Source organism: Odocoileus virginianus, chromosome 4, assembly GCF_023699985.2.
Source record: "Odocoileus virginianus isolate 20LAN1187 ecotype Illinois chromosome 4, Ovbor_1.2, whole genome shotgun sequence".
NCBI classification, from domain to species: Eukaryota; Metazoa; Chordata; class Mammalia; order Artiodactyla; family Cervidae; genus Odocoileus; species Odocoileus virginianus.
In genome coordinates, this window is record NC_069677.1 from 598556 (window position 1) to 615589 (window position 17034).

Below are 17034 nucleotides of genomic sequence, written 5' to 3' on the forward strand. Positions count from 1 at the left end.
CTGCATCCCATTTACCTAAGGCACAATGTAAGTTTTACAAACCTAATTACTCAGGGCTTAAGTAAAAAATTGACTAATAGTCAAATATTTGTCGATTAAATGACACAAAGCTATGGTAAGCGTTTATTGAACTAAAATGAACTGTTGTACAGTGTTGTACTAAAGCAGTTCCTCTGAGTCCAAGTGGTACTTCCAGATCTTTCCACATCTCAACTGTTCTACTTAAAGCAGCAGAACACTGGAGCAACTGGTTAAAAGTTTTACATATGAACCTCTAAACTCCCATTAAAGCAAAAATATAATCAATGTCGTCTGTCTCCTTAGTGGTTCCTGATGTGTTATGTTTATTTACTTGCATCATTGTCCAAGAATCCATCTTATTTTCATTGCTTTCTGTAAGCTTTTCATGAGTTTGCTTCTCCTTAGTTTGTATGACAGGATTTGAAACTCTCCTATTCACTTTCTTATTGTTAGGATACAGATCAGTCCTACAATCAGTAGAATCCGAGAGTCTCCCTTTAATGATGACATCTGTAGCACTCTGAGTCCCTTGAGGGGGCTGCTGGATTTCCTTTAAATGAGTCAACTGCAACTTTCTCTGTTTCCTTCCTTTCAGTGAAAATTTATTCTGTGATCTTCTTTGTCTCAGGTGATACTTTGAAGTTTTCAGACCTAAGCCATGAAGAAGGCAGTTGCAAATAGATGTTTTTATGCACTGTAGCTTCTTTGGCAAACTTTAAAAGACAGAAGATATTAGATTGTTAAGGTGCAGAAAGACATTCTCAAAAATTTTGTCTCCTTTTTACCAACTTCCAATTAAAATATATGTCCTACGCCTCTGTACAATTTCCAGAATCATAAAGAAAAACATGGAAATAGGAGCTTCATATCCAGTCTGTGTTTTCAGAGCACAAATTCCCTCTGATTTAGATTGTGGGCAAATGTGTCTCCATTACATTTCCACAGTAAAGTAGCTCCTACAACTAGCAAGGCAGCTAAACTGCCATATTTCAGTGCCAGAGCTACTTCCTGATAATTATTAATCTATTCATAATGTAATATGATGTAATGTAATGGTGTAATGTAATAGAACTGGGGGAAAGATGAATTACAAATAGAAAAGTTATTAGGATGCATCATCCCATTTCTGGAGTAATTACTTCATATTCAACATAATGACAGGAAATGAACAAGGAAAAAGGAATAAAAGTGAAGAGGGAGTTTATGTAAAATGAGAAGACAGGGATGCCAGCATAGGCAAAATGACAGCATTCATATTATCTTCAAATCTGGGAATTCAGAACTCAAATGGCTGGTTGTTAGGTATTTTGCTTCTGAATAGGATATACTGCCACAAGGTGCATTGGTACCCTGCTAACTGCCTCACTGTGACAGATTGCAAAAGATTAGCATTAGTCTGTACCTCCTACTGTACCCTCTTCCTTTTTAAACCAATATAGAACTTTGAGGAAGCCCATTTTAACGCAGTAATCCATGATCTTTTGTTTCCAAACCATTTTGTCTTACTGTAAGTGGTAATTTTTAAGTGAGGAGAGGGTAGGTGGACTTCCCAACTGAAATGGAAATAGATGAAAAAAAACAGAAGAATCAGAGGATCTGCACTGAGTTCAAGATCTCCAGCTCTAATTCTCTGAGTAAAATCCTCTTATTAACTCATCTACAAAATGTGAATACCACCACGTGTCATAGAGTTATTGTGGACATTAAGTAAACTTAAAATGTAATACAAATACGTTACTAAAACATCAAAACAGGGCAGAATGAAAGAGCACTGTATTTTTGTGGGGTGAAGAATAATGTCTTAATCAAATAGCCACCAGTTTGTTACCATCTGGATTAACTTTTAATTAGCATCTCTGCCTCATCTACCCCTGAGTTTAAACAGAATCTTGAACAGAACAGCTCCATTTTAGGCTGAGCTTCCACTCGAGTGTAATGTAAAAACCCTTAACTTCTCCCACAGCTTTTAGTCAAAACTTCAGTATGCTATGAAACCTTCAGTATATATCATATTTTTTTACTAAAAGAGGTATTGTTTTTCCATAAATTTTTAAAGAAAATTTAACAAGTGACCAAGTGACATCCATGGAAGCCATTATAAAGCCCTGAATAGATATATGTCCATAAATATAGTAAGAAATTATGGTGGACGCACAGAGTGTTTCTTGAAGGATACGTAAAAATTGGTCAGTGATCGCCCCTGTGAAGGGGCAATGAGGACCTTTATGGCCGTTTGTGTCTCAAACTATTACCACAGGCATCTATTATTTGTTCAATAAAAACATAAAGCCCTAAAATATCTAACTTCATGTACTGTTTCAAGGAATATTGGCTCACAAAGATAACCATCCTTAAGCAGTGCTATGAATGTAAGACTCACAAAAGGATGAAACAATACATGGAGAGTCTAGCTCCTGTGAATGGAAATTACTTGACGCTGACTCAAGTCTGGTGTGTGGCCTTGTAGGAGGAAGCATCTTCTGCTCTCACACCCTCATCCCACTGAAGCTGCAGGCAGATTGGCCATCTCTCCTACCAGAGAGGCAGAATTCCATGAGGATTAAATCTGTCTTACACACGGTTGTATCTGCAGGTTAGCGTACCATAGACACACCTGATACTTTTTGAATAAAAGGATGGAATGGTGAAGAGTAGAAATGAGTAAATCCAGTTGACCAAATTTACTTCCTCCTGATGACATATATATTTAGCTCTGCCCAATAAAAGTAGCTAACAAAACTGCACTTTAAGTATATACCCCAATTTTAGTCCCCAGGATTCTGGACGTTAAAAAGGCTGAATACATATACTTTTGCCTTAAAAGATAACAGAAGAAGTAAAGGAATATAATTTTTATAATATACCTACCTAGAGCCTTGAGCTTCCACATGTTTAAGCCGGTTACTTTTAAGAAGTTTGTTACTCAGAAAGGTGGTCTGAGCCTTCAGTTTTTTGCTTCTACACCACAGAATTGCCATTTGGATTTCTTCAGAAAGTTGTGTGAAAGTCTCAGCCTCTCGGAATCTTTGCACAAGACTTTTTACACAGGGAGTTCCTATTGCTTTCTGAGAAGAATGTTTGGCTGCCTTTAGTTTGGATTGAGAACATTTAAATTCAAAGCTCTTCTCCTGAAATATAGAATGATGAGAAAAATATATTGGATCTGTTATTGACATATAACAAGAGAGAGAAGTTGACACACACTATCAACATTTGAAAATACATCTTTTTCAAAGAAGGAAAAAAGTTTTTTCCAGTTCCCTACGCCTTCTGTTTGTCTTTTTAAATTTTTTTGACTGTGCCATCTGGCTTTGGGGATCTTAGTTCCTCAACCCTGGGATCAGACTGGTGCCCCTTTGCAGTGGAAATACAGTGGAAATAACTAAACTGCCAGGGAATTCCTTTCCTTTTGCTTAAAAAAATTTTTATTCACTGCTCCTAATACAATTTTTTCCCCTCTGTGCTACAATAGATCCCATCTATAGCAAAATTCAGTTGTACACAAGTAACAATATAAATATTTACATACATATTTATTTAACCTCTGTTGTTGTTGTTTAGTCTCTCAGTCATGTCTGATTATTTGTGACCCCATGGACTATAGCCCGCCAGGCTCCTCTGTCCATGGGATATTCCAGGCAAGGATACCGGAGTGGCCATTTCCTTCTCCAGGGATCTTCCCCACCCACGGATCAATCCTGCCTCTCCTGCATTGGCAGGTGGATTCTCAACCACTGAGCCACCAGGGAAGCCCATTTAATCTACACATAAGAATAAAACTCCACATAATTAAGTATTGATCAAAGTCTATCTGGTGAGAGACAAAATCACTGAAAAGCCCTTTTCCTCTAATGCTGGACTACCACAGCTTGTTTTTCATCACCTCCTCAATGATGGGTCATAAATGTTATTGATAAATGTGAAAATGCAGATGACTGTTGAATGTATGTTAAAAATGCTTAACGGAGCAATATTTCCAATTCCAATTCAACCATCTTTTGATGTGGCACCTCTGTCTCTTCAACTTCATTTCTCTGTATGAAGTCAAGTTTGAATTTTATCAACTACTACTGTTTTATTGAAATATGCTACCTACTAGGTTTGCTTCCATCTTCTGTTCAAAACTTACTTTCTTGCAAATTTCTCATTCTCAAGAAGAGCAAGTAATAGTAGTAGAAGGTAGAGACCTATCAATACTTGTGTTGGTGATCCATAAAAGTTTGACCCAAAAACACGCCAAGCATATTGGTGCTAAATGCTGAAAATAAAATAGTGATTGGTCATAAATAAGAGGGATGCTGGAACCAGCTCACACAGGAACAGGTGATGGACTGCAGAAAGTTTTAGGAGTCACAGAGAGCTATAGTTATTAAGAGAGAGCTGATAAAACTATTTGGAGACTGGTGGAATGATAAACTGTGGGAGATAGTTAAGGACAGGGAAGCCTGGTGTGCTGCAGCCCATGGAGTTGCAGAGTCGGACACAACTTAGCGACTGAACAACAACAAAAAATAATATTAAATGACAAAGACTGAAACCAAACTGCCTGGTTCAAATCCCAGTTCTGCCCCATATTTGCTGTCTGGCCTGGACAAATTTCTTGTCCTTTCTTTGCCTTAATTTTCTCATCTGAAACATGGAAGGAACAGCACCTACCTCACAGGACTTTTGCAAGGATTATGAGTTTACACATGTAAAGAGTTCTGAACAATGCCTGGCAAAGAGTAAATGCAGTATAAGTATTATGGTGATGATGACGTCTTCCTCCAGAACTTGTAAACTGGACAAAATATAAATGCAAGCTAGAATCCTTGTAAACCTTCAAGAAAGTACTGACTTGCTAGAAAAGAATTCTTGAATAGAATGGAAGAAATAGCCCACAGAAGAAAACAACTTTGAAAAGAGAGTAAAAGAACTTCTTATCCGTGTCAGATCCAGAACAAGAGTTTACAGACGCTGGCTGAGGAGAGGTCAAATGCTGATGAGAAAAAGAAATAGAAGCCTCATGATAAAAGATGGTGATGATGATAATGACGATGGAAGTACCTAACATCTAACATCAAGTAAGTGCTTACCATACTTTAGACTCTGTGCTGAATACTTTACATGTACTAAAACTGGCACAACCCTATGAAGTGCATACTGTTTCTAGAAAATGGAGGTATGGACAGGTCAAGAAACTTACATAAGGTCACAAATTACTACCAACCAAAGCCAGGACACAAACCATCTGTCTGACTTCAAAGCCCATATTCTTAAGCTGCAATATAATCCACTCCTATGATGGTTCCTAGGATCATTTTAAAATTCTAGCAAAACTCTTAGTAAAACGTTTCTGAAGGTATTCTATTAACTGAATTAACTAGATGCACTCAGATCCCTTGGAAATGCCTCTACTCATTCAGAAGCAGACTGAGAACTAAGATGGCACTATGCCTAGAGCTGGGGATAAAACCAGAAGTAAGATTCAGCCTCTGCCCTTGGTAAGTGGCATCTACACTACAAGTTAGCAGAAATCATAAGCTATATTAAAATAAGCCAGACAAACCTGAATAGCTTTGTGTTTCAGCTGTTTGCAGAAAGCTCTCACATCAAATTCTGATGACTTTTCTGTGGAGATAAATCACAGATAAAAAATTAGGCATACTATTTTCAAATCAACAAATTCTTAAGTACATGACAACAAATGGAGTTAAGCAAGCAAAGAACTATGAAGCTACAACAGAAAGAAAGAACTTAATCTGCTCAAGCTCAGAAAACACACATTATTAATACCATACTTCTCTAAAGATAATGTGAGTTAAAATTAAAGAGAGTTTAAGAGTATGTGCCACATCAAAGCAAATTACCTTTTAAAATTTTCTTACTCTTTACTGGTTGTCCAAGATCCATGTTATTCTGTATATTGATCTTCACTTGTTTAGCTTTTTCAGAAATTCTAAGTAAAGTTTCTTCACCTGACCTCTGTGACTGCTCTTTTGTTAAAAATAATTTATTTAGCAATTTAGTTACTCCTTTAGCTACAAAAGCTGTAGGCATTTTTTTCTTAAAGACTTCAAAATAGGGCTCTCCTAAAAATTCAACAATATCAGAAGGAAAGGTAAAACCTTTGAAGTAAGGCAATGGTTGAATCCTGGAGACCTCTTGAAGTAATCCAAACAATGGTTCATATAAAGAAACCAGCCTTTTTAAAACATCTTTATACAGAACCCTAGGGAAAGAAGTAGGAGCTCATGAATTAGCCAGTAATTATAATTTGCAGATTACATAATAACTAACAGATTCAAAGCTGAAAATAACACCTATCAGTCTGCCCACTATAGATTAAAAAAAAAAAAAATGCTACAGTGGATACTTGCAAAGAGCTAGATTTAATCCAGCTTATACTGAAAAATCCAAGTACAAAATGTTATATAAAACCAAATGCAGTACTACATGGAGAGATATTTCAAAGGATGTGACCAAAATCTTAAATGTGGTTTTATCTAGATGATAAGATTTTAGGCAAATTTCAGGTTCTTTGAATTTTTTCTACTTTTAAAAGTTTCTTCAAGTAGGCATATACTATTAAAATTTAAAAAATCAAAGCTATTTTCATTGTAAGGAAGAATAATAAGGTTTGACATTGATTAGTAATTCTAACATTACTAACATGATAACCATACTAACATATGATAAGTAACTCTAACATTGTTAGCTCTAAAAACAAGCAGAATAAAAAACAAGATGATTGAAAATAGTACTTGAGATATCCAGGTTAAGATAGAAAATTAGGATTAGAGAGAATTTTTTCTTTTTTTATTTCCATTCAAATTATAGCTAATCACAAATGGGCAGATTTTGAATCTTATTATCCATCAGATAAGCTCCATAATATATATTGTGAAATGCAAGGGAAATTCTCTTTGGTTTGCAACTAGTATTACCAGTGTTCTTTACATCAATTAGTTATGGTTCAAAAAGCAGTGGTGGTTCATGTGGAAGAAAGGAATTTAGAAAACATAAGAAAGGTCATTGCCATTAAGTATTAGAAATCTAGTGGCAGAAACAAATGATACAGACTGCCCAGGAACACCTTCACTCTAAATGGCTCAGCTGAATGATTAGAGGAACCTTTTTTAATTCCAGGATTCTAGGAATTCATTTGCTTAGTTTAATGTGGAAGTGATCTCATGGATTCAGATTCAAAGCCTAGTCTTTTGACATAACTATCAACACTTAGCTTCCCAATCCATCCCAAATAAACTCTGATCAAATGAAGAAACAATTTCTGCACCTTCAACATCCCATGGGAAAGCAAATATGAAGACTACTAATAAGAAACCTAGTCTGAGTTAGAGAAATGAAAAAGAAATGAAGGATTTCAAAGGTATGTACATACATACCATAACCTGCTCACGAGCCCAACCATCACAAGGTTTAAAATAATGAATTCTTGCAAACCTAGATGTTTCACAGTCAAGCTGAAGATTCAAGTTAAAGTTGGAAAACGGAATCAAAGGAATTTAGATTTTCTTGAGTTACATTTATGGGAAAAAAAAATTCCACACAGAATGCAGAATTTTCTTGAAGCAGTTAAAGCCTTAAAACATGTTCTATTAAGTCATTGAAGCTTTAAAAAAAAAAAGTAATACATACTCTGCTAGAGGCTTCATTAATAAATTTGGTTTCTAAGGGTTAGCTTTTAAGATTAAGAATTTCTAACTGTCAATGCCTTTAGGATAATACATATTAAATAGAGGTAGAAATCCCTGGCAACGGCTATTTCAGGCACTTCCCAGAAGAGGAGACCAAAGAGCAAAATTTTAAGAATTCACATAAATTATAACTCCTACTTTGAAAGTATGAAAAACTACATACTCCCTAGCTTTCAGACAAATACTATTAAATTCATCCCTGCATGCGTGCTCAATCATGTCTGACTCTGCAACCCCATGGACTGTAACCCAACAGGCTCCTTTGTCCATGGGATTTCCCAGGCTAGAATACTGGAGTGGGTTGCCACTTCCTCCTCCAGGGGATCTTCCTGACCCAGGGATCAAACGTGCATCTTCTGTAGCTTCTTCATTAGCAGGTGGATTCATTACCACTGAGCCACCTGAGAAGCCCATTAAATATATCCAAACAACTGAAGTTCAGAAAAAAGTTTTTTAGATGATTCAAGGATACAGAAATGTGTTGCAGCAACAGTCCAACAGGCAAAGCAGCAACTTACAGGCTCCCAAAATCTTCATCAACACCAGTTCCACCACCGGTTGGCTGGGAATGACACATGCCTTGGTATTTATAGGCTGATTTTCACTTGAAAAAAATAGAGAAGTATGTTACTTTCATTCTTAAATATAAAACACTTATATAACAAGTACAGAATTGCTTTAAGCTCAATTTGAGGTAGTTATGTTTAATAATGACTCAAAGAAGTTAACTGACACTTACGTTTCAAAACAGTTTATCATCACCCAGGTTTCAGTGTCACACTATTCCTTCCCACAAGCCAACAGAGGGAGATTACCACAAATACCAAGGGCCCTTTATTAAAATAAAATTTGTACAGCTAAGGTATAATTGGTTATATTCAAACAGTAATGAAGGAAGTCTAAAGCGAGGTCACAGCAAAACACCAGCTTTCCAGCCCACCACAAAGCCCATTACAAAGCAACTAGACTACTTACTTAGAAGAAAATGACTCTGAGAGATCTTGAATTGAACCTTCCAAATTCATGTTTTTCAAACGTTTTAAACACTGTTCAACCTGAAAGGGGAAGACCAGCTCAAAGTCACATGTTTATGTGTAACAGAGACAAAGCCACTGATGTGAACACGAAAACAAATTCAAAATTTCAAAGTACAGAAATACACTGAATACAAAGTATAGAAATATACAGAATACCCTATTTAAGGGTAAAGAAACTTGTAGCCCAAAGCAGTTGCTTCTGGTTAAAAATTTGAAATTTACGCAGCCAAATAAATTTCTCAGATCAGGTTATAACTAAGAGTTTACTATATGCCAGGATGTGCTTGGTGCTATAAAGAAGACCAAAGTAAATGTAAGATTATTCTCAAGATTGTATTAATAAACTTTTCTGAAGTAACATGATTTCTAATACTGAAACTATTAAAACAAGATAGTAAATTGTTAAGTACTAAATTTCACTGTCTGTAAGTGCTGCAGACATGAGGATCAAGTTATGGAGAGCTTGGGCATTGTAAACGTACAGAACCAGGTAAGCAAAGGTTCAGAGGAGGGAACCAATGTGGTGAGTCAGAAGACTCACAAAGAGTTCAGGGTGCTTATAATACAACATATATGACATTGAAGACCATAGAGAAGCCTGAGCTAAGAAAACTGAAGAGGCAGATCAGGAAGGATCTGCTAAGTTAAGCTAAGAGGTCTGCTCTTTATTCAGGGGACAATGGAGAACCATTAAAAATTAAGCTGTGTTTTAGAATGATTAACCTAGATTTGGTACACATGAACATGCCACAGTAGAGTAAAGACTGAAGGAGGAAAGATCAGTCAGAATTACAAGTCAACGAAAAACTGACAAGGTTTTAAACTTTAGTTTGGCCATAACTAAAAGGGACTAGAAAGTTTTCATTGATCAGTTGACCGCATGGGAGAGCTACATGAAAGAAGCAGAGAAAACAGAACACCAAATTTTTCTTGACTATAATTATTGACAACCTGGTAGCCCGGAGGAGAAATACATGTATTCAATCTGAGATAACAAGTTTGGTTTTGGAGTTAAAGACTCAGAAGGAGATAAAACCTGCTCCAGAGGAGAAAACTTAGGAAAGACTATAACCGCAAATCTTTCTTTGGTGAAGAAATCATCTTTTTTGCTTTAAGTAATGTGAGTGGAAAACTAACCAAAGAACATGAATCTGTTTAAGGTTGGAGATTATGTCGGTCTTTTTTACCCCATACACCTCTAGCACAAAGCACAGTGCCTGGCACATAAAAAGTTTCAAAAATACTTGGAGAATTAATAAAATGAATGAGCAAATAAATGAGCATATATGGAACTTAACTTAGAAGGCTCTACTCTGTGTATGTAATCCTGAGCTAGAGGACCCAATTTTGTCTTAAACTTCAAAAGATACACAAAACACTTTACACAACTTGTTATATATTCATTTAATATATTGCCAATTAGATTTTTTACCACCGCAATAAATAAATTGCTACTTTGTTCTTTTTATGATTTGGGGATTTTGATTATGCTCAGGAAAATTGTTTCTTAATCCGACACTTTGTTTTGATCAAATCACTCAATCTTTAAAGTAGACAAAGGCGTGGTAATTTGTTATAGATTGTATATAATGAAGAATATTTTTCATAATTATCTACCTACTATAAACAAGATTGGGAAAGAATCAACATAGTTCTTTTCTAATACAGACTGTTTTTTGAAATGCTTTCTGGGGGAAAAAAAAAATGAAAGCTCACATGTGATTGTGGGCTGAACACTGAAAAATCACAAGTGAAAGTGAAGTGAAAGTCACTCAGTTGTGTCCTACTCTGTGCGACCCCATGGACTGTAGTCCATGGAATTCTCCAGGCCAGAATGCTGGAGTGGGTAGCCTTGTCTTTTCTCCAGGGGATCTTCCCAACCCAGGGATCAAACCCAGGTCTCCCGCATTGCAAGCAGATACTTTACTAGCTGAGCCACAAAGGAAGCCCAAGAATCCTGGAGTGAGTGGGTAGCCTATCCCTTCTCCAGCGAATCTTCCCAACCCAGGAATCAAACCAAGGTTTCCTGCATTGCAGGTGGATTCTTTACCAACTGAGCTATCAGGAAAGCCCAAGTAAATCACAAGTAATTTACTTCAATTTCCATAAATAACAAAAGTTAAGCAGCAGTGTAATCTCCATCTTCACCAAGTAAAAATGTTTTATCTTAAATACAGGGCTCTCTCCTTACCTGTCTGAGGGCCAAATGGGGCTTATGGCGGCCCATTCTGTTGTGATTGCTGTAAAGGATTGCACATAATACACTTGTCTCTTCATCTAAGGCTCGGCTCTTCAGTGACAGTGTAATGCGGTAGCATTTTTTAATTATAGCTGCAATGCAAAGGTCTAAAGCAGAGATATTTAGTAATAAGACTTAACATGCATTTCTACATTAAGTATACTATACAAAAATACACTGAAAGAAGCATCTTTCCTAATCTGTTTTAAAGAAATCAATAACAAGTTAACACAATCAGTTTCACCTGTAAGAACATAACTAAATGTTTCTAAGTATGTAAGAAATGACATAGAAAGGAAGGAAAATGGTGACTGATGATATCAAAACCATGAAATCATAGAAAACATCTATTAAACTAGAATGTACATCATATCACATTTTATCATGATTTTAAAAATCTTTCATATGAGTACTTTGCAGAGTCATTTGAGGTACACCAAACACTTTAAGAAAGTGGGGAAAACCACTAAACCATTCAGGTATTACCTAAATCAAATCCCTTATGATTATACAATGGAAGTTAGAAATAGATTTAAGGGACTAGATCTGATAGAGTGCCTGATGAACTACTGATGGAGGTTCGTGACACTGTACAGGAGACAGGGATCAAGACCATCCCCAAGAAAAAGAAATGCAAAAAAGCAAAATGGTTGTCTGAGGAGGCCTTACAAATAGCTGTGAAAAGAAGAGAAGCGAAAAGCAAAGGAGAAGGAAAGATATACTTATTTGAATACAGAGTTCCAAAGGATAGCAAGGAGAGAGAAAAAAGACTTCCTCAGTGATCAATGCAAAGAAATAGAGAAAAACAATAGAATAAGAAAGACTAGAGATCTCTTCAAGAAAATTCAAGATACCAAGGGAACATTTCATGCAAAGATGGGCTCAATAAAGGACAGAAATGGTATGGACCTAACAGAAGCAAAAGATATTAAGAAGAGTTGGCAAGAATACACAGAAGAACTGTACAAAAAAAATCTTCATGACCCAGATAATCACGATGGTGTGATCACTCACCTAGAGCCAGACATCCTAGAATGTGAAGTCAAGAGGGCCTTAGGAAGTATCACTACAAACAAAGCTAGTGGAGGTGATGGAATTCCAGTTGAGCTATTTCAAATCCTAAAAGATGATGCTGTGAAAGTGCTGCACTCAATATGTCAGCAAATTTGGAAAATTCAGCAGTGGCCACAGGACTGGAAAAGGTCTGTTTGCATTCCAATCCCAAAGAAAGGCAATGCCAAAGAATGCTCAAACTACTGCACAATTGCACTCATCTCACACACTAGTAAAGTAATGCTCAAAATTCTCCAAACCAGGCTTCAGCAATACATGAACTGTGAACTTCCAGATGTTCAAGCTGGTTTTAGAAAAGGCAGAGGAACCAGAGATCAAATTGCCAACATCTGCTGGATCAATGAAAAAGCAAGAGAGTTCCAGAAAAATATCTATTTCTGCGTTATTGACTATGCCAGAGTCTTTCACTGTGTGGATCACAATAAACTGTGGAAAATTCTGAAAGAGATGGGAATACCAGACCACTTGACCTGCCTCTTGAGAAAACTGTATGCAGGTCAGGAAGCAACAGTTGGAACTAGACATGGAACAACAGACTGGTTCCAAATAGGAAAAGGAGTACATCAAGGCTGTGTATTGTCACCCTACTTATGTAACTTATATGCAGAGTACATCATGAGAAATGCTGGGCTGGAGGAAGCATAAGCTGGAATTAAGATTGCCGGGAGAAATATCAATAACCTCAGATATGCAGATGACACCACCCTTATGGCAGAAAGTGAAGAGGAACTAAAAAGCCTCTTGATGAAAGTGAACGAGGAGAGTGAAAAAGTTGGCTTAAAGCTCAACATTCAGAAAACTAAGATCATGGCATCTGGTACCATCACCTCATGGGAAACAGATGGGGAGACAGTGGAAACAGTGAGAGACTTTATTTTTGGGGGCTTCAAAATCACTGCAGATGGTGACTGCAGCCATGAAATTAAAAGATGCTTACTCCTTGGAAGGAAAGTTATGACCAACTTAGATAGCATGTTAAAAAGCAGAGACATTACTTTGTCAACAAAGGTCCATCTAGTCAAGGCTATGGTTTTTCCAGTGGTCATGTACAGATGTGAGAGTTAGAATGTGAAGAAAGCTGAGTGCCGAAAAATTGATGCTTTTGAACTGTGGTGTTGGAGAAGACTCTTGAGAGTCCCTTGGACTGCAAGGAGATCCAACCAGTCCATCCTGAAGGAGATCAGTCCTGGGGGTTCATTAGAAGGACTGATGCTGAAGCTGAAACTCCAGTACTTTGGTCACCTCATGTGAAGAGTTGACTCACTGGAAAAGACCCTGATGCTGGGAGGGATTGGGGGCAGGAGGAGAAGGGGATGACAGAGGATGAGATGGTTAGATGGCATCACCGACTCAATGGGCATGAGTTTGAGTAAACTCCGGGAGTTTGTGATGGACAGGGAGGCCTGGCCTGCTGCAATTCATGGGGCCACAAAGAGTTGGACATGACTGAGCGACTGAACTGAACTGATCATCTGCAAGGAGATCCAACCAGTCCATCCTAAAGAAAATCAGTCCTGAATATTCATTGGAAAGACTGATGCTGAAGCTGAAACTCCCAATACTTTGGCCACCTGATATGAAGAACTGACTCATTTGAAAAGACCCTGATGCTGGGAATGATTGAAGACAGGAGGAGAAGGGGAGGACAGAGGATGAGATGGGTGGCATCACTGACTCAACGGACGTGAGTTTGAGTAATCTCCAGGAGTTGGTGATGGACAGGGAAGCCTGGCTTACTGCATTCCATGGGGTCACAAAGAGTCGGACACAACTGAGCGACTGGACTGAACTGATCATTATACTATATCAGGCACTGTTCCAAATACTCACTTTATATTAATAATACTTTATATTTTTACTCTATAATACTTTCAGCAGAACTGCTCTATGAATAAAGTACTATTTTTATTCCCATTGGAAAATAAGCTGAGGCCCAGAAATGTTAAGACATTCCCCACTGCTCACCCAGTTCCAGCAGAGGGAAGAGCCAGGATTCAATCCCACAGCCCAGTTCTTACTGACCTGTGTGCCTGTTAAGTCGCTTCAGTCGTGTCCGACTCTGTGCGACCCTATGGACTGCGGCCCAGCCAGGCTCCTCTGCCCATGGGATTGTCCAGGCAAGAATACTGGAGTGGGTTGCTATGCCCTCCTCCAGGGGATCTTCCTGACCCAGGGATCGAACCTGTGCCCTTCTACCAAAAGAAAGGTGGGTTCCTTCCCACTAGCGCCACCTTACTTCCCTACTGCCTAATAATCGCAGTGCCATTCAAACATTGTTAGAGCACGCTCTCCTAAAGGACATCATTAGATCCTCCCAAAGACCTGGTGATAGCCAGGGAAAACTAACCCCATTTTACAGATAAGGAACGGGCGACCCAGGAAAATTGCGGGTTAATTGCAGAGTGCTTGAGTGACGACGACCCGCAGCCCTTCGGAGGAAGAGCGCGGCAGAGACGGAGGGCTAACCACGCCTCTTGGTGGCTGAGTGAACGCCGAGTTCCCAGGCGGCACTTTTCCCTGACACCAGTTGTGTACGCCCCTCTCCCCCATTTCGCTGCGGTGCTGGGTCGTGAGCCTTCGGTGCCCCTGCCAGACCCTGCGATAGACACGGTGGATCTAGCGAAGAACTGTAAAGCCAGATGCCCCCACGAGACTCCTTGGCAAATTCCCCAGCCCCGGGCCCTTCGGCCCTTCCCAGTGTCCCGCGGGCTCCAGAAGTCCCGCCCACCGTGCACGTGCGCCGGCCCCACGCCGCCTCCGGAAAAGCCTGCGCCCCTAGCCGGGCGCCTCACTCACCTAGCGCCGTATCTGGGTCCTGTACGGTCACTGCGCTGCGGCTCCCTGCCTTAGGGATCCTCACCCGGTTCCACGGCTCCGGCCCCGGCAACGGCGTAGCCATCTTGGGAGGCAGGAGAGGCAGTGGGAAGGGCGGGGCTGGGCGAGACCAAGTGGAGGGACCGAAGGAGGGGAGATGAGCCGACGTCACGGGGAGGTAGAGGGCAAAGGGTGGGGCAGGGGCGGGGTCTTTAACGGAACCGTGGACTAAGTATGGTGAACCTGAAATACCTGGTAGTGTATCAGAATCACCTGGGAGATTTTGGGGGCGCCCTATCCTAGTACTACACAAACAGAATCTCGAAATGGGTTGAGGCTTTGTCCTTGTGTTTATGCTTCCCCATGGGCTTCTGAGGCGCAGCCAGTTTGGGAATTACTTCAAGGCCTTTTACAGACGTGAAAAGACCTGTAGTTGAGTAGCATACACCCCCATCTCCACCTCAGCCATTAGGAGAAAAGGAAGAAATGGAATAAAGAGCCTTATGCAGAATGTACGTTTGCAACACAGAAAACTTAGAGTTAGTCAAGGATGGGTGTGTGTGTGTGTGTGTGTGTGTGTGTGTGTGTATTTAGTCACTCAGTCATGTCCCTCTCTTTGTGTCCCATGGACTGCAACCAGCCAGGCCCCTCTCCATGGAATTTTCCAGGTAATAATACTGGAGTGGGTTGCCATTTCCTTCTCCAGGGGATCTTCCCAACCCAGTGATGGAACCCACATCTCTTGGGTCTCCTGCCTGAGTAGGCAGATTCTTTACCACTAGAGCCACCTTGGAATTGACGTTAGTCAAGGAAGCAGCGGCAAAACTCTAATAGAGTGGAGCCCTTAGCACATGGGGTTGCCGTGTGCCATTACACTGTGCAGTGGTCCTGCTCAGTGATTGGTTAGTGCCATAGTGGGCCATCCCGTAAATAACTGTCAATGAATGACGGTTAGTGATTGTTGATGTTGCAGTGAGCCCCACCCACAAATAACCATCAATGAGTGACCCTTAGTGAGGGGATTTAGCCAAGGGTCAGTGGAGTGTGGTTCTCAGGTAGAAAGTGAGTTAAGAGGCGGATCCTGTTCTTCCAGGGGACTGGTCCAGCTCACCCTGCTTTGGGCCAGTGGGTGAGCTGGGGGAGGGGGCGGGCAGGGAACAGTTTGGGGATTGTGTCCCCCAGGGCTCCAGAGCCCTCACTACACCCAGTGGCTGGGCCCAGGCCTCAGGGTGGTAGTGAACCTCTGCCCTGTCTTCCTCTCTGAGATATAATAGCAGCAGCCATCTGCATGGGCTACATTCTGCAGGATTTGGGCCCCATAACTGACATTTGGGTGGCCTGAGGAGTCTGAGGGCCAGTTGTATCCTGGGTGCCTGGCTCCCTCTGTGATGACCACTGTTCAGGATCTGGGGACCTGGCCCTGAGGGAGCCATAGCTGAGAGCTACCTCTTCAGCATTGGTGGGAAGACCCAGACTGGGTGCTGGAGGAACGCTGCTTGGCAGGGTAACCAGCAGGGGCAGGAACTCCCTTCTCTTAGCCAGGGTCTGGACCTCGGGTGAAGGTTGAGTCTTGAGACTTTGCCGCTTATTGTCAGAACAGAGAGTAACGTTTGTTTGGTGGAGGTTTACAAGAGACTGCTTACTTGACCATGACTGACCTCCAGAATAAAGGATCTGACACCAAGAAGTTTGAAACTAACCGTGCCCCTTCCTGTCCTTTTCTATAAAAGGGTTTTGCTGAAAGCTTTTGGAGAATTTGGGATTTTACGGCATGAACCACCATCTCCTTGCATGGCCCTGCAATAAACCTTTCTCTACTCGAAACTGCAATGTTTTGTTGTTTGACCTCACTGTGCATTGGTCACATGAATTTGCATTTCAGTAACAAAACCACGATCACGAAAGATTGGAGGCTGCCTGACTCTCCATCAACCCAATCTTGTCAGTGTCCAAAACAAGATGATATTCCAAGCTCTGCTGAACCTCACCTCAATATCTTTCTAATACTTGATTTACTTCAGCTATGCTGTTGCATGATAGCTCAGTTGGTAAAGAATCCACCTGCAATGTGGGAGACCCCAGTTCAATCCCTGGGTCGGGATGATCTGCTGGAGAAGGGATAGGTTACCTACTCCAATATTCTTGGGCTTCC

The 17034-nt window shown here is 40.1% G+C and overlaps 2 protein-coding genes across 9 annotated transcripts in view; one reads left to right on the forward strand and one right to left on the reverse strand.

Moving 5' to 3' along the window:
- GTPBP8 (GTP binding protein 8) overlaps nucleotides 1–17034 on the forward strand; it is a 251204-nt gene that overhangs the window by 81990 nt on the left and 152180 nt on the right. For 2 of the 5 annotated variants that reach the window (XM_070465924.1, XM_020879710.2), the window contains one exon: nucleotides 4954–5982. The exons of 1 other annotated variant lie outside the window; for it this stretch is intronic. In XM_070465924.1, coding sequence (XP_070322025.1) covers nucleotides 4954–5071 — 118 coding nt within the window. In that variant the 3' untranslated portion in view covers nucleotides 5072–5982. Of the gene's footprint in view, nucleotides 1–3582; nucleotides 4544–4953; nucleotides 5983–7149; nucleotides 10053–17034 lie in introns of those variants that run through there. 2 more of the 5 variants (XM_070465921.1, XM_070465923.1) reach the window with 2 other exon arrangements.
- Nucleotides 101–15409, reverse strand: NEPRO (nucleolus and neural progenitor protein). 4 transcript variants are annotated; one of them, XM_070465919.1, is made up of 9 exons: nucleotides 14865–15409; nucleotides 10947–11101; nucleotides 8694–8773; nucleotides 8191–8322; nucleotides 7407–7484; nucleotides 5889–6232; nucleotides 5570–5631; nucleotides 2890–3149; nucleotides 101–734 (listed from the first exon to the last, which is right to left on the reverse strand). In XM_070465919.1, the coding sequence occupies exons 1-9, from the start codon at nucleotides 14965–14967 to the stop codon at nucleotides 275–277; spliced, it is 1674 nt and encodes a 557-aa protein (XP_070322020.1). In that variant the 5' UTR covers nucleotides 14968–15409; the 3' UTR covers nucleotides 101–274. The 4 variants fall into 4 exon arrangements, with proteins under 4 accessions (XP_070322020.1, XP_020735361.2, XP_070322021.1 ...); XM_020879702.2 differs by having other exon boundaries at nucleotides 5871–6232; nucleotides 14865–15406; XM_070465920.1 differs by having other exon boundaries at nucleotides 6129–6232; nucleotides 14865–15404.

Coding starts and splice junctions, on each gene's coding strand:
- NEPRO (XM_020879702.2), bottom strand. CDS start 14,967: ATGGCTACGCCGTTGCCGGGGCCGGAGCCGTGGAACCGGGTGAGGATC. Junction 5,632..5,870: donor GAGTAAGAAAATTTTAAAAG/GTAATTTGCTTT, acceptor TTATCTCCACAG/AAAAGTCATCAGAATTTGAT. Junction 735..2,889: donor GTGGAAGCTCAAGGCTCTAG/GTAGGTATATTA, acceptor TGTCTTTTAAAG/TTTGCCAAAGAAGCTACAGT.